Source organism: Falco naumanni, chromosome 3 (assembly GCF_017639655.2).
Source record: "Falco naumanni isolate bFalNau1 chromosome 3, bFalNau1.pat, whole genome shotgun sequence".
In the NCBI taxonomy this organism is placed as follows: Eukaryota; Metazoa; Chordata; class Aves; order Falconiformes; family Falconidae; genus Falco; species Falco naumanni.
In genome coordinates, this window is record NC_054056.1 from 11849044 (window position 1) to 11869408 (window position 20365).

At 60.0% G+C, this 20365-nt stretch overlaps 3 protein-coding genes across 9 annotated transcripts; 2 read left to right on the forward strand and 1 right to left on the reverse strand.

Moving 5' to 3' along the window:
- Nucleotides 1–1322: 1322 nt before the first annotated feature.
- Nucleotides 1323–6475, reverse strand: LOC121085642 (chloride channel protein ClC-Kb-like). 4 transcript variants are annotated; one of them, XM_040588515.1, is made up of 19 exons: nt 6281–6475; nt 6056–6184; nt 5817–5945; nt 5585–5724; nt 5397–5474; nt 5181–5259; nt 4963–5088; nt 4764–4848; nt 4573–4674; nt 3836–3920; nt 3576–3752; nt 3406–3475; nt 2907–3017; nt 2603–2816; nt 2386–2519; nt 2211–2302; nt 2048–2131; nt 1829–1915; nt 1324–1745 (listed from the first exon to the last, which is right to left on the reverse strand). In XM_040588515.1, exons 1-19 carry the CDS (start codon nt 6387–6389, stop codon nt 1707–1709), a joined length of 2070 nt encoding a protein of 689 aa, XP_040444449.1. In that variant the 5' UTR covers nt 6390–6475; the 3' UTR covers nt 1324–1706. The 4 variants fall into 4 exon arrangements, with proteins under 4 accessions (XP_040444452.1, XP_040444448.1, XP_040444449.1 ...); XM_040588518.1 differs by lacking the exon at nt 6056–6184 and having other exon boundaries at nt 1323–1745; XM_040588514.1 differs by having other exon boundaries at nt 1323–1745; nt 4764–5088.
- A 200-nt stretch (nt 6476–6675) lies between these two features.
- Nucleotides 6676–8507, forward strand: HSPB7 (heat shock protein family B (small) member 7). The gene is made up of 3 exons (XM_040588519.1): nt 6676–7059; nt 7169–7302; nt 7718–8507. The coding sequence occupies exons 1-3, from the start codon at nt 6933–6935 to the stop codon at nt 7901–7903; spliced, it is 447 nt and encodes a 148-aa protein (XP_040444453.1). The 5' UTR covers nt 6676–6932; the 3' UTR covers nt 7904–8507.
- A 1371-nt stretch (nt 8508–9878) lies between these two features.
- On the forward strand, nt 9879–19625 carry ZBTB17 (zinc finger and BTB domain containing 17). Of its 4 annotated transcripts, none has more exons than XM_040588510.1 (17): nt 9879–9998; nt 11343–11441; nt 11903–12020; nt 14180–14386; nt 14549–14737; nt 14996–15160; nt 15291–15419; nt 15874–16112; nt 16195–16337; nt 16793–17093; nt 17208–17295; nt 17833–17949; nt 18051–18171; nt 18271–18401; nt 18504–18719; nt 19050–19139; nt 19240–19625. In XM_040588510.1, exons 2-17 carry the CDS (start codon nt 11436–11438, stop codon nt 19524–19526), a joined length of 2547 nt encoding a protein of 848 aa, XP_040444444.1. In that variant the 5' UTR covers nt 9879–9998; nt 11343–11435; the 3' UTR covers nt 19527–19625. The 4 variants fall into 4 exon arrangements, with proteins under 4 accessions (XP_040444444.1, XP_040444446.1, XP_040444447.1 ...); XM_040588512.1 differs by lacking the exon at nt 11903–12020 and adding an exon at nt 12062–12150; XM_040588511.1 differs by having other exon boundaries at nt 9912–9947.
- Nucleotides 19626–20365: the final 740 nt, after the last annotated feature.

Below are 20365 nucleotides of genomic sequence, written 5' to 3' on the forward strand. Positions count from 1 at the left end.
TTCCCAAAACCATCAAAAAGGAGGGGGTGGGGTGTTAGGGGGGACCAGCGTCTTGCTGCGGAAGCTGCCGTTTGGGTGGGTTTCACCTGCTTTGGGGCGTTCGGGCTGCGGATGCTCCGTGTGTGTCCTGAGTTTGCTGGGCTCGGTCCCGGCTCAAAGTCCAGCAGCGGGGGGGGGACACCCCGGATTTGGGGGTGCGGCGGCGCCTTATCTGTTTGCCTATGGCAGGGCCAGGTAAGGATGATGGGGAAACTGAGGCACCGGGCCTTTGAGGTGCCCCCCCCCCCATGCCTGGCTCGGTTTCGGTGAAACCATGAGAGCAGGGGTGGGGTGATGGGCAGGGGGGGGGGCATCACCCATGGGTGCTGTGGTTGCCATGCCCCACTGAGCATCTTTCCCAAGTGATCCCATCATGCTGTGAGCACCCTCACCCCACCGGGCATCCTCCATGGGTGCTGTGGACCCCCTCCCTGTGGTCCCCTCACCCCACCGGGCATCCTCCATGGGTGCCGTGGACCCTGTACCCCACTGAGCATCCTTCCCAAGGGACATGGGTGCTGTGGTCCCCACTGAACACCTTCTGTAGATGCCATGGACCCCTCCCCATGGTCCGCTCACCCTGCTGAGCACCCACCATGGGCAGTATGGGTGCTGTGGTACCCCTACCCCACTGAGCATCCTTTCCAAGTGATCCCATCACCCTGTGAGCACCTTCATCCCACTGAGCATCTTCCATGGGTGCTGTGGACCCCCTCCCCGTGGTCCCCTCACCCCACCCGGCACCCTCCATGGGTGCTTTGGTCCCCGTACCCCACTGAGCATCCTTCCCAAGGGACATGGGTGCTGTGGTCCCATCACCCTACAAGCACCCTCATCCCACCAGGCACTCTCCATGGGTGCTATGCCCCCCCTCCCTGTGGTCCCCTCACCCCACTGAGCATCCTCCGTGGGGCACATGGGTGCTGCAGCCCAGCTCTGCTCCCAGCAGCCTCACTCCACCCCAGCCCCCACCCTGGCACCCATCCCAGCGCCCGCCCTGCTTTTGGGGTGTCTTTCTGGTGCTGTCCCTGCTTCACCTCCTCTGGCTGGGCCCAGACATGCCCGCCTCACCCAACCTGCCCCGCCGTGCTTAATTAGCCTGGCAGACTTAATTACATCTTTGTTAGTGCCCGCCACACCCTCCATTTCCCCCCCCCCCCAAAAAAAAAAAACACCGCACCCCAGCTGGGGGACACACCAAAGAGCTGGGGAGGGCTCAGCACCCCCTCGTTTCCCCAGGATCTTGGGGTCACAAAACACTAGCCACCCTTATTCATTGCAATAATTAAGGATAATTATGTGCTGAAAATTACTAGGGGGGGGTCCACGGTGGGGGTGTTGCACAGACTGGGGCACTTCAGTGCATGTCCTAGGGCTGGGCACAGTTTTGGGGTGATTTTGGGGGGTTTTGAGCACTGCTGCGGGGTACGGGGGGGTGACCCCCCCACAAATGAACCCTGTGGTGCTAGGGGAGGAGGAGGAAGGAGAAGAGGAAGCACTGAGGATGTATTTAATACAGGAGGAGACTCTGCCGGAGAACAGCCCCTGCCCCAACTCAGATGCCTGGGTTCCCCTGGGGGGGACCTGCACCACCTGGGGGGTCAGGACCCCCCTCTTTCCGTGGGTAACATCCCTGGGGAGGGGTCCCTTGTGATCCCCAAAAGTCATCACTTGGGGTTGGCGAGCTCCTCGATTGCTCTCCGCAGCTGCAAGGGGACAGAGAAGGTGGGACAGGGGCTTGTGTCCCCCATTCCCACCCCCTTGTCCCCCCCCTTGTCCCCCGCCTCACCTCCACCCGGCTGACGGCTCCCACCAGCTCCCCAAAGCGGGTGACAAAGATGCGCTGCAGCTTCAGCAGCTCAAAGAGGTGATGGGCCTTGGGGAGGTGACAACAGGGACACGTGGGGACAAAGCCACCCCTGCCATGCTGTGTCCCCTCACCGCGACACAGCACTGGGGGGCAGGGGGTGGTTCCCAGCCCCATCAGGATGTGTGTGTGTCCCCAAACCTGGTGCAGGGAGGTCCATGGTGAGAGTTGGAGCATGATGGGCTCGATGGTGCAGTTGTCCCCAAGCGTCCCCGCGGTGGCCAGCTTGGGGAAGGTGACATGTTAATTTATGGGTGAAAAAAATAGCTTTTTTGCTTGCATCAGGGTGCTCACCCCTATTTACCTTCTCCCCTGGGGGTGCCTGGGGATGCTTGTGGCTCTGGAGAAAGGTGACCAGCTGGGCTCTGCTGACAGTGCCCACCAGCATGGGTGACCCTGGCGGACAAAGACAAGCCTGGTGACGTCCCCCCACCAGCCACGGTGACACCCCCCACACCCCCCCATACTCCACATCCCACCTGTGCTCTCCACCACGGGGTATTCGGCATCAACAGAGGCATCCAAGGCCACCAGCACCTCCTCGAAGCCACCACTCTTAACCAAGGTCACCACCCGGCGCTCCATGAACTCCTCCACCACCACTTTGTAGGAACTGGTAAGCCATAACCCCCCCAAATTTCCATCATTTTGCAGGAAATCATCCCAAAATATGGTCTGGGGTGGGGGGATGCTTACGCCATGTGCCGGCTGCGGATGCGGGGTAGGTAGGGCAGCTTCTTGACAATGATGGTGCCATCGTAGAAGGATGGTTGATGTTTCTGGGTGATGGCGTTGGCCACCAGCACGGCCAGGATGACGGGGAGGACGTGGCTCAGGTGACCGGTGGCCTCGCACACCAGTAAAGCCGTGGAGATGGCGTGGGTCACTGAGCCTGAAAAGGCGGCTGCGCCTGTTGTGGAGAACCGGAATGGGGGGGTGTCAGTGTATGGGCAGCAGGTGCCCCCCACCCATGGGTGTCCCCCCTTCCCCACTGACTCACCGGCCAGGGCGTAGCCACCAGGGATGACGGGGCGCAGGTCCCCCTCCGAACGGAGGCCTCGGGGGAAGAGCAGGGCCACCACCTCCCCCAGTAAGCGCCCGATGGCGGCTCCTAAAATGGGGAGGGGGGAAGGTGGGAGACCGCAGGAGCGCCCCCCTCCCAAGTGGTGCAGCTGGAGGTGACCACCCTCCTGCAGACCCCTCAGGGCTGGATACAACCCCTGTACCCCCATCCTCAGGGTTGGATCTGCCCCCCCACCAGGGCTGGATACACCCCTGTACCCCCCACCCCCAGGGCTGGCTGTGCCCCCCCCACCCCCCAGGGATGGATACAACCCCTGTACCCCCCTCCAGGCTGGATGTACCCCCCTCCAGGGCTGGATACACCCCTGTACCCCCACTCCAAAGGCTGGTTTCTCCCCCTGTACCCCTCCTCAGGGCTGGATCCCCCTCCCCCCGTACCCCGCCTTGGTTCAGGCCCCGCAGACACCCAGCCTCACCGTAGATGAAGATGGGCATGAAGTAGCCAGCGGGCAGGGGCAGGGTGGTGGCCAGGATCAGCATCCAGAACTGGGGGGGGCAGAGCCCGGCCAAGGCCAGGGGGGTCATCCTCATGAGGACACCATCTGGGGGGGGGCAGGACATAGGGACTGAGGGGGAGTATGGCTACCTTCATCAGTAGGAAGAAGGCCAAGGTGCCGAAGATGGTGGCAGAGGGGTGGCACCACTCCTGCCAGAGCCCTGAAGGGTCCACGCTGTGGGGGTTGGCTACCGAGGAGGCGTTGGGGGCCAGCGTGCCCCACGTGAGGTTGTCAAAGAGGGAGGTGAGATATTCCTTCATGGTGAGCTGGGAGGACAGACCGAGGGCCACCCTCAGCACCCGCTGGGATGTGTCGGGGTGCCCCCGGGAGCCCCCCGCCCCCCACTCACCCTGGAGGCCATCAGCTGCCCCAGCCCAGGCGGGAAGGTGATGGAGGCGATGAGCAGCACCACCAGCACTGTGTAGATGGGCTTGCTGGAGGGGGGGGAGAGGTAGGGCTGGGGGGCGCAGGGACAGATGGGCTGGGGGTGGGGGGGAACCCGTGGGTGACTGGGGTGCGTGGGGGGGACCTGGGATGTATGGGGTGGATGGGCAGAGTGCAGGGGTGGACACGGGAATGCCCAGGGTGCGTGGGTGGGGGGACATACGGACACCCAGGGTGCAGGGGGTGGGCACCCAGGGTGCATGGGGTGGATGCATGGACACACGCACAGCGTGTGGCACAGATGCACGGACACGCAGGGTGCATGGGTGGACACAGGGACACACGCACGGTGCATGGGGTGGATGCACGGACACGCAGGGTGCATGGGTGGACACAGGGACACACGCATGGCGCATGGGGTGGATGCACGGACACGCAGGGTGCATGGGTGGACACAGGGACACACGCATGGCGCATGGGGTGGATGCACGGACACGCAGGGTGCATGGGTGGACACACAGACACGCGCATGGTGCATGGGGTGGATGCACGGACACGCAGGGTGCAAGGAGTTGATTCCCAGGGTGGACACGCGGATGCCCGAGGTGCATGCGGTAGGACACACGGACACACAAGGTGCACGGCACGGACACACGGACATGCAGGACGCATGGCGCAGACAGACAGACGCCCGGTACAGACTCGGTGGCCAGCAGCTTGGCCGTGAGCCGGTTCTCTCTGACGGCCGCCAGCAGCCAGCGCTGGCAGAAGAGGTAAGCACAGCCCAGGAGCCCGCAGACGGCCCTGTGGAGGAGAGGGCAGGCAGGGTACAGGCAGGGTACAGGCAGAGTACAGGCAGGGTACAGGCAGGGTACAGGCAGGGGCCCCCTTACCCCAAAATCACAAAAAAGAAGGTCTCCAGGAGGTCGAAGGGGAAATCAATCCTGAGGTCGCTCTTAAAAACAGCTGCGATGGTTTCTGGGAGGGGGGGTAGAGGAATGAGCGCATGGTTTTGGGGGGAGCATCCCAAAAATGCTACGGGGGGTGGGGGGTAATGGGAAGAGGGGGCACATCCTGCCCACCCTGCCTTGCCTTGATCGTTGTTGAAGACGGCGAGGAGGCGAAACATGAAGGCACCGCAGGTCGCAGCGAAAAAGCCCCGCCAGTAATCCCGCACGGCAAAGTGGGAGGACATCACCTCGATGCTGAAAAGCACCCCTGGAAAAATGGGGGAGGGGCGGGGGGGGGGAGGGTGTGTCTTTAGGGGAGGCTTTGGGGGTCCCCAGGGTGGGATGGAGGGAGATCCTCACCGCTGATGGGTGCCCCGAAAACCGTGGCCACCCCGACGGCTTGCGCTGCCACCAGCATCTCGTTCTGCTTGAACTTGTCCTGCAGGGTGGGGGGTGGTTAGCTGCAACCCCAATTTTGGGGTGGGGGGTGGGGGGGTGTGTAAAATAAAATCCCCCCCCCCCCCCAATTTTTGGGTGGGGAACTGCCCCTCAGTTTTCTGGAGGTGGCACCCCCACCTCATACTCCCTTGTGACCGTGGTCCGCATCTTCCCCAAATACGCCGCGGCCATGGCAGAGAGGTGGACAAAGGGACCCTGGGTGGTGAGGTGGGGGGGACACAGTGCTGAGCGTCCGCCCCACCCCCACCCCGGTGCCAACTGAAACTGCCAGCGATGCTGGGAACCGGGATGGGGGGATCCCTCACCACTTTGCCAAGGAAAACAGTGCTGCCGCACGCCAGGGTGCAGGTCAACCCCACCACCTTGGCTCCGAAATTTTGGATGGCCAGGTAGTCCTCCAGCACCACCCCGGTCAGGATGGTCTTCAGCTCTGGGATGCCGGAGCCTGGAAGGGGGAGATCCAAATGTTAGGGGTCCCCCCCACTACTGGGGGGAGAGTTTTGGGGAGGCGGGAGGGTTGGGGTGCAGGTGGCTCACCTCCCGAGTGCGGGGTGATGCTCTGGGAGAAGCCGGTGGAGAAGGCTGCCAGCGCCATGGGGTACATGGTCCACGAGAGGTACTTGAGCACCAAGATGTCACCGACCTCTTGGTAAAGCCACCAGTGGGCTGGAGAAGAAGCATCGGGAGGGATGTGCCCCTATCCCAGAAGACCACCCCCCCTCCTTGATGAGCCCCCAAATGCCGAGCGAAGCCCCCCACGGGAGCCCCTCCTTTACCCTTGTAGAGCCTGGAGACGAGGAGGTCCATCATGAAGCTGATGGTGGCCATGAGGACCCCCAGCGCGAAGAGGAAATACCAATCCTCCCCCACACGGAAAAGCTGCTGTTTCACCTGCTCCAGGCACCCTGCGGGGAGGGGGGTGGGGGGCAACAGGGTGCTGACCCCCCAAAAAAACCCACCCCTCCACCCCCAAAGTCCCCCTCTTTGGGTGGGGGTCTCACCTTGGAGCCTTCTCCGGGCTTTGGGGCAGGGTCTCCAGCTCTGCTCCGACACCAGCACCCTCTCCTCCTCCTTCTCCCCACGCACCCCCTCAGGGACAGGGTGCTCCATCCCGAGGACGTTTTGGGGGACAGGATCCCCCCCCCTTTTTTTCAGCACCCCCTGGCTGGTCCTCCCGCCTTGGCCTCCACTGCCAGACTGAGTTTGCAAACGAGCTCATTAAAAACGACCTTGACGAAGCCGACGGACCCGCTCGGGCCGGAGCGAGCCGGGTCCCCCCCCGCCCCCGCCACCTCCAAGCTCCCAATCCCCAAGTACATCCCGGGGCGAGGAGTATTTAATAAGTATTTTAATTAATTATCATTATTACTCATTAATAACAGGCAGGAACGCCAGCATCGCATTCCACGGCGCTGAGGGGGGAGACGGAGAGGGGAAAAATTTCCACCGTCTCCGGCGCAAGACCTAAATTTAGCCCGTTTTACAAGAGCTCTGGCAGGCGGCCGGGAGCCGTAACGAGGCTTTAAAAGGCTCGTCAAGCCGCCCCCCCCGAAATAACCGTCTCTTTGCCTTCACCGGGAGGAGGACGAGGAAGGGGGCTTCGCTCTTCCTCCCCAGTGGGAGCCAGGGGTGGAGGTGTGGGGGGAGCGGTGGATGAACGTGCAATCCTCGGCTGCTTTCCGATCGGAGCACAGCTTCCACCGGGCAGCGTCGCCCGCCGGCACCATGGAGCTTTTTGGGAGCTTCGTCCGGCCCCGCGGCGAGACCTTGGGGTTCCCAGGTGAGTTGGGGTGGGGGGAACACCCCCACATCGCTGTGGCTGTGACCCCCAGAGGCGTTAGGGGGGGACCCCCACCGAACCGCGGCTGTGACCGCCCCTTCTCCGGCAGCTCGGCCTGGCAACACCGGCGCCGTGAAGACCTTGGGCAACACCTATCAGTTCACAGTGGATGTCACCGACTTTGCCCCCGAGGACATCATCGTCACCACCTCCAACAACCAGATCGAGGTGCATGCCGAGAAGGTGGGTGCTCCCTCCCCTCCCCACTCTCCCCCATTGTGGGGGACCCCAAAATCCTCACGTGGGGGACACAGGGACCCTCCATCTCCCACCCGACTTCCTAATGGCCAAGGCTATAAACCTCAGTAGGGTTTAATTCACCATTTCCTCGCCTTTTGGCCCTGTATTTCACAGCAACAAAGCCCAGGAGACCCAGGAGCTCTGTAATCACTGTTCTCTGAGGTGGGTGCCAGCCAAAAAAAGCACTTTGTCCCCCTGCCGATGCCACCCACGTGCCACCCATCCCCTAGCAGAGATAAACATTACCACCCACACACAAGGCGCAACCGCCAGCCTCACCCAAGGGCAGGGAACAATGAGCCCTTGTCCTGCTTGCACCCCAAAATCGCCCCTTTTCACTCATTTTATTTTTTCCCAGCTGGCCGCAGATGGCACCGTCATGAACACCTTCACCCACAAATGCCAGCTGCCCGAAGACGTGGACCCCACATCGGTGTCGTCCTCGCTGGGGGATGACGGCACGCTGACCATCCGGGCTCAGCGACAGCCCGCCAAGCACACCGACCATGTCCAGCAAACCTTCCGGACTGAGATCAAGATCTGAGGGGTCAGGGGTCCCTTCCACTCCCCCCGCCCCCCTTAATTATTTAGGTGATTTGGGAAGGAGGCGGGATGTGGGGTAGGGAACAGGAATGCTCCCCTGCAGGGACCTGTGCTGAGGGGCCGGCGTGGAGAGACGCATCCCATCACCCACTGGAGAAACTCCAGAGGGGAGTCCCGGCTCCGGCGATTTTTAGCTGGCGAGGGTTGATGGGGAAGATCCGGCGTGCCAAGAGCCCTGCTGGGAGTGAGGAGCGAGGTTCCCTTCCCCGACCTTCTGCCAGAGCTTGTCCCTGTATATACAGCTTGTGATAAATTATTGAGAATGCCTGACTGCTGCCTCCTCCGTTTTTTATTGTTTTCTTGATGCATTTCCCCCAAAAGCGCTGCAGGTTCAGCCCCAAGGGGTGTCTCAGTAAGGGGTCCTGCAAGTGATTCCTCCTTCCTGACAAAAACAGGGACAAGGAGCCGACCCAGCTCCCCTCCAGTGCCCGCTGCCCCATTTATTTCCAGCCCGGGGTGACTCATTTCTTCCCCAACACTCTATTTCTGAGCCATTCCCTCAGCTGTTCGGCTGCTGGCCCACCTGGAAGGTCACCAAATCCTCCTCCTCCCCTCGCCCACCTGCACCCACCACCCTCAGGGAAGCCCCAGGCACCCCCAGCCGGGATGATGGTCCCAGCCTGGCTGTCAAACCCAGGGGCTTCTTTCTGGGGGCCCAAAAGCTTCCCCAAATCCCCAGCTCCATCTCCCTGTGTGTACAAACAACAGTCAGGCGCCTGTTCAGGGCGAGCAGCTGTTTATAGCTACCACACACTGCCCAGCTCGTGTTGCTGTTCCAGCTCCGAGGTCACCTCGTCCCCACTTGTCTCCTAACGACTCATGACTTGCGTTAACACACCTGCAGCGCCGGGGACACACACAAACACACAGCTCATCCAGCAGCTCCTCGGGCCGCTGCCGATCACTGAGGGTACTCCCCGCCGCAGCATCCTGCGAGGAACGATGTTTAAAAAGTTTTTTAAAAGCTCTTAATGGTTATAAAAGCCGCCAGAGCACAGCTTAGGGAATTGGAGCCACGGAGGCGAGGAGCAGCCCTGTCGCTGATCCTCTGCGATGGGCTGTGTCTGCTCTGTCACGACATGCCACCCCCGCGTGCCCAGGGCACCCCAGCAGGCCGGGAGCCACCCACCGCGGTCACAGATCGCCACCTAGTGGTGACAGGCTGCTAGGTGGCCCTCACCCATGAAGCTCCAGGAAAGCCGGAATTAAAAAGCCCACTTTTTCACCCCCCAAGCCGGCTGGTTTTGCACAGGGGGTAAGATTTGGGGGTAACGGAGAGCGGGCAAAGGCACAGCTGAGAGCCCCTCTCCCAGAAGACCCCGCAGTAGCTTGGGCTTGCTTTGGGCAGGCAGGTCGAAATCTGGCCTTAGTGGGCAACAGATTGCTAAAAGGAAGTTTTACGCATTTTGGGGCTGCCTGCTTTCCAGCCAGCCGCCTGCACCTGCGCCAAGTCACGGCAGTGCACTGCTGCCATCCCTGCAGGGCCTCTCATGCCACCTGGCCCCGCACGCCCACCTGAGGGGGTCTGCCCGCACAGAGGCCGCACTTCAGGCAGCATTAACAGCTGTCGGCCCTGCGGACCTGCGGGGAGCACAGGGCCGGCCCATCCCCTGCGGCCGCCATCATGGCAACTGCCCGACGCCTCGGCCCGCTGGCACGCCTAGGGCTGCGGGCAACCCCGGAGCGGGAACGAGAGCCCTTAGGGGTACACAGCATGGCGGAACAGAGCCCCTCGCCCCTCAGGGAGCCGCAAGGGCCGCGCCGGGCGTCCCCGCCGCCCAGCCGCCCCGCACTGTCATGGCGACACGCCTGAGGGGAGCGCGGGAGGGCGGGGAGGGGGCGGGGCCACGGCGCAGCGCGCAGGCGTAGTTCGCGCCCCGCGCGTGGCCGCGCATGCGCGGCGGGGCGGCCGGTGGGCGGGGGAGGGCGACGCCGCTTCCGCCCGGCGCCAAGATGGCGGCGCCCTTTGTCTGGTCCGTGTCACGGTGAGCGCTGCGGGCGGCGGTGTGAGGCCCCCGCAGGGCCCGGCATGGCAGGTAGCGGCTTGGGGGGGCAGGGGGCTGTCCGGGGGGGTGGCTGGAGGGCCTGGGGAGGGGGCTTTGGAGAGTTAGGGGGGCTGGGAGGGGAAGGGGGCTGCGGCCCAGCTCGCTGCCTGGGGGTTCCCCCCTAAAAAGGAGCCGTTTTGAGGGGCGCCCGGGTGTGCGGCCCCCGGTGTTCTGAGGGCAGGCTGTGTGGGGGTCCTGCCGTCCCCTGAGCAGCGCGGGGAGCGGCTGTGGCAGCCCTTCTGCCCCCGGATTTGTGTGCCCCACTCCCTGTGACCCCCCTCAGGCGCAGAGGCCTAGGGCGGCTGCCCTGAGGGGAACGGGGGGCTGCTAGCGCTCGGCAGGGCCCTCGCCAGCCCCCCCTCACCAGCATGGCCCTGTCCAGGGGGGGTGTCCCCCCACGGAGCCGTGGGGTGCTCTGGGGGGAGGTCAGGAGTGAAGCCCTGTGCCCCCCACGCGTGGGGCAGCCACCGCCCCCTCAGGACACGGTCAGGCGTCTCGGGGGGATGCAGCACTGACAGCCAGCGCTGTGCAGGGCGAGTCTCCTCATGCCACACGAGCTGTCTACCTGCGTGTCAAGGACGTCGCCGGCAGAAGAGTGGAGAAAACTTCAAAGCTTCGTGCAGCAGCTCAAGGAAAAAAGGGTTTTTCTCATCTTCTGGCATCATTTTTGCTGTGGTGACAGCCTGTACTGGCTGTACGTGCCCTCTGCGGGTGTCGCTTCTTGGGCACGTTTCATGGACAAGCCACGTTTCCCTCATTGCATTTCTGCATCAGAAGCTTCCGCTGAAATTTCAGGCATGGGGCAGCGTTCCAAAGGCAGGGTTTTTCAAGGAAGGTGAAGGTTTTGTAGTTCATCATCTGGGTGCCACAGGAATGGGCGGTTTTCACGGCAGAGCTCGAGGTCTGGCGATGCCTCAGCGGCCGTGCTGGCTCCCCGTCTGCTGCAGCCCAGGGCTCCAGTTACCTGCGGGCAGCCCTGCCTGCACAGCCGTGTCAGGAGCTGCACGAGCGCATCCATGGGACTGAAAACTAAACAACCAAGGGGTCTGTGGGGGGCCTGATCACTGAGGGGTGTCCAGAGTGTCTCTGCTCACCTTTCTCCTTGTGTCTTTCTTCTTTTAGCTCCTTCTCACCGTGTTTTTTTCATGCCTGTCATCACTTGTCGTTATTTTTCCCTTCCTTACAGCCGAATGTGAACTTGCCTCCTGGTTTTGCTGCTGACCACAGACTCTGGAGTCTATCTGTTTTGTAATTTGTCTTATTAGTATATCTGTACCTTGAATGCTCTTGTCATATCAGCTCTTAACTTTATTTTTTTAACTAAAAATGTTGCAGAATCAGTTACTGGAAATGAGGACAGACAGCTCTTCACAGAGACTGAAAGGATTAGGGCTGCTTTGTTCCCCAAGCTGACACAGAAGAAGGGAGATGACGGTAGGCAGAAAGTAAACCCCCTCTTCCTTTTTATCGTCTCACCATAAGAAGGGATGGCTGGATGGTGACAGCATTGAAAGGCAATGTTTAAACTAGGTTTTTCCGATTTATCGAGTCCTTTTAATAGGTAGCTGCTTGGGTGGCAGGTATAGGAAGAGGTTAATGTCATTAATAAGTGAGAGAGTATAACGGAGCTCATGTGGGAAGCTCCCTCGGACTGTAGCCACTGTGTTTATCTCTGTGAGCACGTGCAGCAGGCGTGGGTGTTCTCATAACAAAGCTTTTCCATGATTAATTGGGTAATGAGAGACTCGACAGCTGCACTGGGGAGAGGCTGGGAGGGGAAATGACAGGGCGCAATCGAGGGGTGCCCAGTCCTGGGTCAGTGATGTCGGACCTTAGTGCCTTCGACATGGGAGATCTGGGTTTTAAAATGGAGCTTTTTGTCCCGTTTCTCCAAGGATGGCTGCGTAGAGACTGACTTGAGTACCAGGAAGGGGGAAAGCTCTGGAGGAGAGCCGCAACTGTCTTGCACACAGACTTGGTCCTCTGGATATCTCCGCTCCTCGCAGCGCAGGGGTGAGTTCAGGCACCGATCCTGGCTTATCTTTGTTTTTCAGGCAAGGAGCATTTGACACGCGTCCTCAGACAGCACCTTAAACAGCTGACAGCGATGGATTCGCACTAAAGGGAGCTAATTTATTTAGAGGTCAGGTGGACCAGCAATGCCTGACTTGGCATTTACCCTCCCTGCATCCATCCCCAGATCCATCCCTATTTCGGCGCATCCCGTTCGGTCAGGGATGGAGGCGGATCTCAGCACCAGAACCACGAACTGGCTGTGCCCACCTGGTGGCAAGGAACCAGGGTGGCATTCTGAGTGCACCGTGGGTTTTTTGATCCAGATATTTGGGATTTTTAAGGCTTGAGTCAGGGATTTTAGTGTGCAAAGGTGATTTCAGCTGCTGGGGGGATGCTGGGCACAGCGTTTGGGTGTGAGGGCGATATGCAGCTCATCCGAACTATTGCCCCGCTGCCTGCGCTTGCTTTGACAGAGCTGTAATGTGACGTTACGGAGAAAACCACAGAAAAGGTGGAAGTTTTTTGGAGTTTAATTTCTTGGGATTTTGCTTCCTTTGCAAAGCGGAGGCGAGTCCAGTCAGGGAGTGATAAAAATCATCATAATCATCATTCAGATGCAAAGTGCCTCCTACAAATTATGGAAAATAGCCTTTTAAAGCATCGAACCATCGTGATTTCTCAGGTCCTGCCATGCAGAGCTTTCTGAACCTGGAAGGCAGTGGTGGTTGTGTTGCTGGGAAAATCTTCCCCTATTTTTCCAGAGCTTCCTTTACAGACCTTAGCATCATGCGTGTGCGGGGGTTTAGACAGATTTTGATACAAATACTGATTTTTCTGGCTCTCAAGGGATGTATTTTGGGACACGCTTTGGGTGTTGGTTAAAAAGTACCCCACGTTTTGGAGAGCTGGGAAGAAGTGGTGGTGAGTTAATTGCAAAGACAAATAGTGATTTTGGGGAGCAAAACTTTTTCTTTCTGTGTGTGACCTGATGCTGTCAGGTGTCTGGGCTTCTCATCTCCACTGGGAATGATTTTGGAAGCCAGATCAGTCCTTGAGCAGGTCTTTCACCGAGCACGGTGCTAGCACTCGCAGCAGACAGGAGGAGGCTCCCTCCGCTCGCCTGCTGTGCTTGTGCAGGGCTCCCAGGGATCCAGAGGATCCAGAGGCAGGGACATGCTCGTGGCTGCCTGGAAGCAACCTGGTTTTGTGGATCCAAACCGGTTGCCCTTCCCCAGCTTGGGATTCTCTGGGCTGTTTTTAAGAGCTGGTGAAGTGGAAAAGCAGCTACTGTGAGCTGGAAACCTTCAGGGAGGCATCGACTGAACATCGAAACCACGAGTGCTTCCCTGGCCATAACTTTGCTTCTCCCAGCATCCGGAGCTTTAAGGACTTTAGCTGGACTTTCATTGCCTAGCAAGCGATGAAATGATCCCTTCAGCCCTCCTGGAATCATTTTTGGAAAACGTAGCTGTTTGAAAACCCTTCATTCTCTACCCTGCGCCCTGCAGGTACAGCCCAGGAGAAAACCCAGCTTCTGGCGGCAGATCAAGCTCATGGTGCCCCTCAACCTTTGCTTATGAGGATCTGCTTGAAAAATGGGCTTTCACCGTGTTCCCAGCAGTCTGCAGCATTCCTCAGCCAAAGTCGGGCTTCAAGCAGGGAAAACTCCCTCCAAACACATGATAAAAAAATAAAAATCCCTCAGTATTGTGACGTGAGCACCTGAAGTGGTCAGGAGCTTGAAGATTCTGATGAACACTTTCTGCGCTGTGCAACAGGAGCGGTGGCACCACCTGCTCACCCAAGGAGTGATGGCACTCGTGTTTTTGGAGGCAGCAGGGATCCTGCTTGCAGCTTGGACCGGTTGAAGAGCAATAAGTGTATTTTAAATGCTGTTAGGATGGCAAAAAATATATTGACTGTTAATCAACTCTTGCTCCAGCCCTGTGGTGGCATTGCAGCTGTTACAGGAAAGATTTTGGGGTCATATTTGGTGGGCGAGGCAGGCAGCTGTAGCAAGGAGCTGAAATTAAGCTTTTTGGGCTGCGTTTTTTAACTAACAGGGCAGGGTTGTGGTTGATCCAGGGCTTTGTGATCTGTCCTGCTTCATGGCCCTTTCTGACGCGGTGTCGGGGTTTGTTTTTCTCCCCCCACAGCCATGGATTTCCCCCAACACAGCAAGCAAGTCCTGGAACAGCTGAACCAGCAGCGGCAGCTGGGTTTGCTGTGTGACTGCACCTTCGTGGTGGACGGCATCGACTTCAAGGCCCACAAAGCCGTGCTGGCAGCCTGCAGCGAGTATTTCAGGATGCTCTTCGTTGACCAGAAGGATGTGGTGCACCTCGACATCAGCAACGCGGCAGGTAGGAAGAGGGTTGCCTGACAGCCCTCTGAGCTGCTTAAACAAAGCAGTTTGGTGCCCAGGGTTCGAGGGAGGCTCATCACCCTGTTGTTTCATGCGCTTTGAGCTTTTCAAAATTCCGAGCGGTGAGAGCTTATTTCTGGTTGCATCGCCTCCCTTGCAGGCCTGGGCCAGGTTTTGGAGTTCATGTACACGGCTAAGCTGAGCCTAAACTCCGACAACGTGGAAGACGTGCTGGCCGTGGCGGGTTTCCTGCAGATGCAGGAGATCGTCAGCGCTTGCCACGCTCTCAAGTCCCTCGCTGTGCCGGCAGTAAGCCCCACCGAGAGCCAGCAGCCCCCTGCCCAGATCGGTACGTAGCATCCCCTCATCCAAGGATTCTCAAAATCACCCCACAAAGCAGCCACGTGCTCTGGCCACCATCCAGACCCACGTCCTGGGTGCATCTGGTGCGTGATGATGTCTGGATGGGGTTTGATTGCCCCTGTGTGGCACCGGCCGTTGAAGAGCTGAAGCTTCCTTGAATCCGTATGGGATTTGGGAACCCTTCTGGCAGCCGTTGAGGTGCCCCTGCATGGGCAGCCGAAGCTGGATCGCTCTTCCCTTGCAGGGGCCGACAAGGCGACCGTCAAGGACAAGGCGTTGGTGACAGAAGCACTGGGTGACCTTGACAAAACCAAACCTGTTCCTCCCGACGCGGAGGGGAAGGAAGAGACGCCCGCAGCCACAGCAGCTCACCCCGAGGCGCAGGTGGAGCAGCTGGGTGGCCAAGAAGGTGAGCCACCAAGGGATGACACCCAAAATCCCGCTGTTACCTACCCCAACACACTGTCCTGCTGCCAGACTCTGCTGTGTGGAGCCTGCGTGTCTCCCCACGCGTGCCTGAGACCTTCTGTCGTTTGTAGGGGCTGATGCTGCCATCCAGGATGGCTCCAACGCCAATTTTCCCAGCCACCGGCAGCCAGCGGAGAGCGTCGCCGGCAGTGGCAGTGCCGCAGCAAAGGGCAGCGTCTCTCAGGGTGCCGAAACAGGAGGTGTGTTCGTGAGCGAGGGCGGTGGCCGGGATTTGCTGTCTGCCCATTCCCTTCAGCAGGGCTGAAACAAAGCTGGGCAAGGCTTGAACCCTTGTTTTCCATGGAATTAATTTTGTTAGCGTGAGTTTTGCTGTGCAAGCGCTCTCTCCTGCGAGTCGCAGAGTTCACAGCAGCAGTTTTGACGGGGCAGCGCTAGGAGAGGGTGGGAAATGCTCCTCTGTCTGTACAGGGTTGGGGATTTTAGGGCTAATAATCTGCAAATCCCAGCTGACTCCAGGCAGAGCTCTGGGCACCTGTGTCAAGCGATGGAGTTCCCAGGATTTCCGCGGGCACGGTAGGGCAGGTCTAATCCCCGTTGCCTTAAGCCCAGGCTAAGAGTTAGGAAATGCAGGTGGGGTTTGTGTCTCGAGTGCTGCTCCCAATTTGTCACAACCTATTTTTTAACTGCCTACAGAGATGGAGCTGGAAGGGAAGGAGGAAGAGGGGGAGATGACGGCAGAGGAGGAAGAGGAGACTAAAATCCCCAAGGAAGGGCAGCCCCAGCTGGAGAATGGAGAAAATGCTGAAGATAACGAATCGGGGAGCACCGACTCCGGGCAGGAAAACTCGGGTGAAACCCGTCTGCTGCGGTCCGGTACTTACAGTGACAGGACTGAGTCGAAAGCCTACGGCTCCGTCACGCACAAGTGTGAGGTGAGGCCGGCCACCACCCGAGTGGCGTCTCCTGTCCCCTGGGGACACCGGGTGTCACCAGCCTGTCTCTCTCTGTCCCCAGGACTGCGGCAAGGAGTTCACCCACACCGGTAACTTCAAGCGGCACATCCGTATCCACACCGGCGAGAAACCCTTCTCCTGCAGGGAGTGTAACAAAGCCTTCTCCGACCCAGCTGCGTGCAAAGCCCATGAGAAGACGCACAGGTACGGCGATGCAGGGGACCAAGAGGTGCCACCAGGCCAAGTGGGGTGGAGAAATGCTTGTGACGGTGCTGGTGGCCGGCTGAGGGTGTGAGCGAGAGGCCAGTATGGCGGCCAGCACCGCTCTGCCTCTCGTGCTGGTCTGGCGGGCTCGGCGCTGTGGGGTTGGAGGCTCCCAGCAGCTCGTTTGGATGGCACCAGGCATGAAAAGACGCTGGCCGTGCCTAAAAAAGTGCGGCTTTTACCGCAAAAGACCAAACCCTTGCAAAATCCATTGGCATGTTGGGGTGGTCAGGAGAAGACCTGTGTTTCTGCCCATCCTTCCCTTTTGCATTGCTTCAAGACATCCCATGGGATCCAGACGGGTCTAGCTGGGGTGGCGGAGCTCGGAGCGGCGCGGTGAGAGCTCGGCACACCAGTTCTTCCCCCCGACGTGATGGCCCCATCTCCTCCATCAGCCCCTTGAAGCCCTACGGCTGCGAGGAGTGTGGAAAGAGCTACCGCCTCATCAGCCTGCTGAACCTCCACAAGAAACGGCACACGGGAGAGGCCAAATACCGCTGTGACGACTGCGGCAAGCTCTTCACCACCTCTGGCAACCTGAAACGGCACCAGCTGGTCCACAGCGGGGAGAAACCGTACCAGTGCGACTACTGCGGGCGCTCCTTCTCCGATCCCACCTCGAAAATGCGGCACCTGGAGACCCACGACACCGACAAGGAGCACAAGTGTCCCCACTGCGACAAGAAATTCAACCAGGTGAGTTGGGCGAGGGGAAGAGCCGGCCCCGCGGCTGTTTGTGTCCCTCCGGGGCGGGGGGGAGATGGGGTGATGGGGGCCGGGGGCTGTCTGCATCCCTCTGTCTGTCCCCAGGTGGGGAACTTGAAGGCTCACTTGAAGATTCACATCGCGGATGGGCCCCTGAAGTGCCGGGAGTGCGGCAAACAGTTCACCACTTCAGGTACCACGGGGTTGGTAGGTGGTGAGGTCCCAGCGACAGAGGTTTGGCTGCCTGGGGGGGCACAGGGACCGCTCCGGGGGGCGGGTTTGGAGCCAGAGAAGGGAGTTCATCCTGGGCACGGGAGGGTTTCAACCTCTTTGCTGTGTTGCCACAGTTGTGGTGCATAAATTTGTCCTCCTCTACGGGCCCACCTCTACAGTGGGATTGCACCCCGGGGTGCTCCGGGAAGGAGCCCTTGGTCCAGCCTGTGGGGACAGGAATGTCCCCTCCCCTCTCCTCACACCGCTGCGGAGCTGGAGGGGTCTGGATGAGCCCAACAGCATCTCTCCACCCCAGATGCCTGTTCTGGCTGTCCCCACCCCCACGTTACTGCCTGATCCTCGCCTCTGGCCGAGGTGCAGCCCCCGCTCCATAAACAGCGACAGGCTTTCCCAAAGGAGCCACCTGGGTGCGCGGAAGGAGGGAGGGAGGTTGCTGGTGTCCCCGTGTCCCCTGGCTGAGCCCCGTGTTCCCTGGCTGAGCCCCATCTGCTCTCAGGAAACCTGAAGCGGCACCTCCGGATCCACAGCGGGGAGAAACCCTACGTCTGCGTCCACTGCCAGCGCCAATTCGCCGACCCCGGCGCGCTGCAGCGGCACGTCCGCATCCACACTGGTAGGGACACAGCTCTGCTCTTTCCCAAGGGCTTTTGGGGAGATTTTTGAGATAATTTTTTTATATCAATTCCCTGCCCATCTTTCCCTTTTCTCCCACAGGAGAGAAGCCGTGCCAGTGTTTGATCTGTGGGAAGGCCTTCACCCAAGCGAGCTCCCTCATCGCCCACGTGCGCCAGCACACGGGGGAGAAGCCCTACGTCTGCGAACGCTGCGGCAAGAGGTGAGGGGCCGCTCGTCAGTTTTAGGGGGGCTCTGGAGGTTCCAGGGTGTCATTGCTGGGGAGGGGGCTGGCGGTGACCACCGTGTCCCCCCGCCCCAGGTTCGTGCAGTCGAGCCAACTGGCCAACCACATCCGGCACCATGACAATATCCGACCCCACAAATGCACAGTCTGCAACAAAGCCTTCGTCAACGTGGGCGATCTCTCCAAACATATCATTATCCACACCGGTGGGTACCGCCAGGGCTCCCAACAGCCCCCCGAACCATTTAACTGCCCTCTCCCCAAATCTTTAACAACCCCCCTCCCCAAATTCCTCATCTCGTTCCCAGGGGAGAAGCCGTTCCTGTGCGACAAGTGCGGCCGAGGTTTCAACCGGGTGGACAACCTGCGTTCCCACGTGAAGACGGTGCATCAGGGCAAGGCCGGCATCAAAATCCTCGAGCCGGAGGAAGGCGACGAGGTCAACATTGTCACGGTGGCTTCCGATGACATGGTGACGCTGGCCACCGAGGCGCTGGCGGCCACCGCTGTCACACAGCTCACAGGTGAGCCGGGGGGTCCTGGGAGCCATCCCCAAAGGGACGTTAAACCATGGGGAGCGGCTTGGGGTGTCCCCAAAGGGACGTTAGTCCAACGGGGAGCAGCTTGGGGGTCCCAAGAGCGCCTCCCAAAGGAGCCTGGAGGTTTATCCATGGGGTGCAGCAGCCATTGCTGTGGCTCGAGGCTGGGAAATGTGGTGGCCTGCCTGGAGCCCCTTCCTAAACACTGTGCTAGGCAAAATCCAGCGTCCTGCTCCAGCCAGGATGTGCCCCCCACATGTCCTTGCCCCCCCACTCACCATCCCCACCCCCCACCCCCCTCCTCTCCCCCTGCAGTGGTGCCGGTAGCCGCCGCCGTGACAGCAGACGAGACCGAAGCACTTAAAGCCGAGATCACCAAAGCAGTGAAGCAAGTGCAAGAAGCAGGTGAGAAAGGGACGGGGAAGGGGAGGGGGGTGGCTGCCTCCTTGCCCCGCCACCCCCATCCACCCCAGGGTGTGTGTGTCCCCCCTCTTTCCCCTCGCAGACCCCAACACCCAGATCCTCTACGCCTGCGATTCCTGTGGGGAAAAATTCCTGGATGCCACGAGCCTGGCGCAGCACGTCCGCATCCACACGGCCCAAGCCCTCGTCATGTTCCAGGCTGACACGGACTTTTACCAGCAATACGGAACCGCTGCCGCTTGGCAAACGGAGCAGGTCATTCCCGCCGGAGAACTCCTCTTCCGAACTCGGGATGGTCCCCCCGAGACCCCCGCCACCCCCCTGGCTCCCCAGCCCACAGCCGGGGAGGGTCAGCCGCCCCCCGAGTGAACTCCCCCTCGCCTTTATTTAAAAGACAGCTGCTTGGAAATGGTGTAAAAAGTGTATTTCTGGAAGGAGAGAGATGGAATAAATTGCAATATTTTCTAACGGCTGATGCTCGGGGGTGGGGGATGGGACACAGCACAGGCATGTTGTGCCCTGCCCCCACCCTGTGATGCTTTGGGTCTGGTCTTGCTGCGAGGGGAAGGAGCTGGAGCCCATCTGGGATTACTGAAATACTTGTTTAATTGCTAACAAGGGCGAGATACGTCGAAAATCAAGCCGAGAAAGGGAAAAAAGGTGGTTCAGGATTTGCACCCCCCAAGAGCAGCTGGGGCAGGTTTGGGGTAAAGGGGGAAAGCCCCTGGCCCTGCTCCCCCAGGCTGAGGGCAGGGGATGGCCTGGTTTGGGTTAAAAGAAGGACAAAAAGGTGCTGCTGGTGCTGCAGGATGAAGATAGGGGTGAGTAGCTCAGTCCCAGGGCTCTGGGGGTGCGGCTGGGGCCAAGGGACCCCGTGGGGTGAAGGGGCCGGATCTGGGCTCCTCCCGGGGCAGGACAAGGGGCACAACCCCCCCGGCGGTCAGTGCCCTGGCACACCTCCTCTACCTGCTGGCATAAATTCCCTAAAAATGGTCTTTTTGCCCCAAAGGCCACCTCCAAAAACCAATTTTGCTCTCCTGGCCTCCACTCGCAGGCAGGAATGGGGCCCCTCAAGCCCCCCAGCATCCCTGTGGCCATTGCTGGCGCTGGGGGTTCAGGCCCAATCCTGGCTCCAGCCGTACGGCCGCGGCACAGACACACAGACAGCAACTGCCCAGTCCGGGGGCAGCCGAGGGTCCCACCCCAGC

Bases quoted from the DNA above. Each gene is read 5' to 3' on its own strand.
- LOC121085642 (XM_040588514.1), bottom strand. From the start codon at position 6,389: ATGGAGCACCCTGTCCCTGAGGGGGTGCGTGGGGAGAAGGAGGAGGAG. The intron at 2,817-2,906 runs GTGAGTCAGTGG...TCTCCACAACAG, and splicing joins TGGTGGCTACGCCCTGGCCG to GCGCAGCCGCCTTTTCAGGC. The intron at 1,746-1,828 runs GTGAGGCGGGGG...GTCCCCTTGCAG, and splicing joins GAGCCGTCAGCCGGGTGGAG to CTGCGGAGAGCAATCGAGGA.
- HSPB7 (XM_040588519.1), top strand. From the start codon at position 6,933: ATGAACGTGCAATCCTCGGCTGCTTTCCGATCGGAGCACAGCTTCCAC. The intron at 7,060-7,168 runs GTGAGTTGGGGT...CTTCTCCGGCAG, and splicing joins CGAGACCTTGGGGTTCCCAG to CTCGGCCTGGCAACACCGGC. The intron at 7,303-7,717 runs GTGGGTGCTCCC...ATTTTTTCCCAG, and splicing joins TCGAGGTGCATGCCGAGAAG to CTGGCCGCAGATGGCACCGT.
- ZBTB17 (XM_040588510.1), top strand. The intron at 14,738-14,995 runs GTACGTAGCATC...CTTCCCTTGCAG, and splicing joins GCAGCCCCCTGCCCAGATCG to GGGCCGACAAGGCGACCGTC. The intron at 16,338-16,792 runs GTACGGCGATGC...CTCCTCCATCAG, and splicing joins GCCCATGAGAAGACGCACAG to CCCCTTGAAGCCCTACGGCT.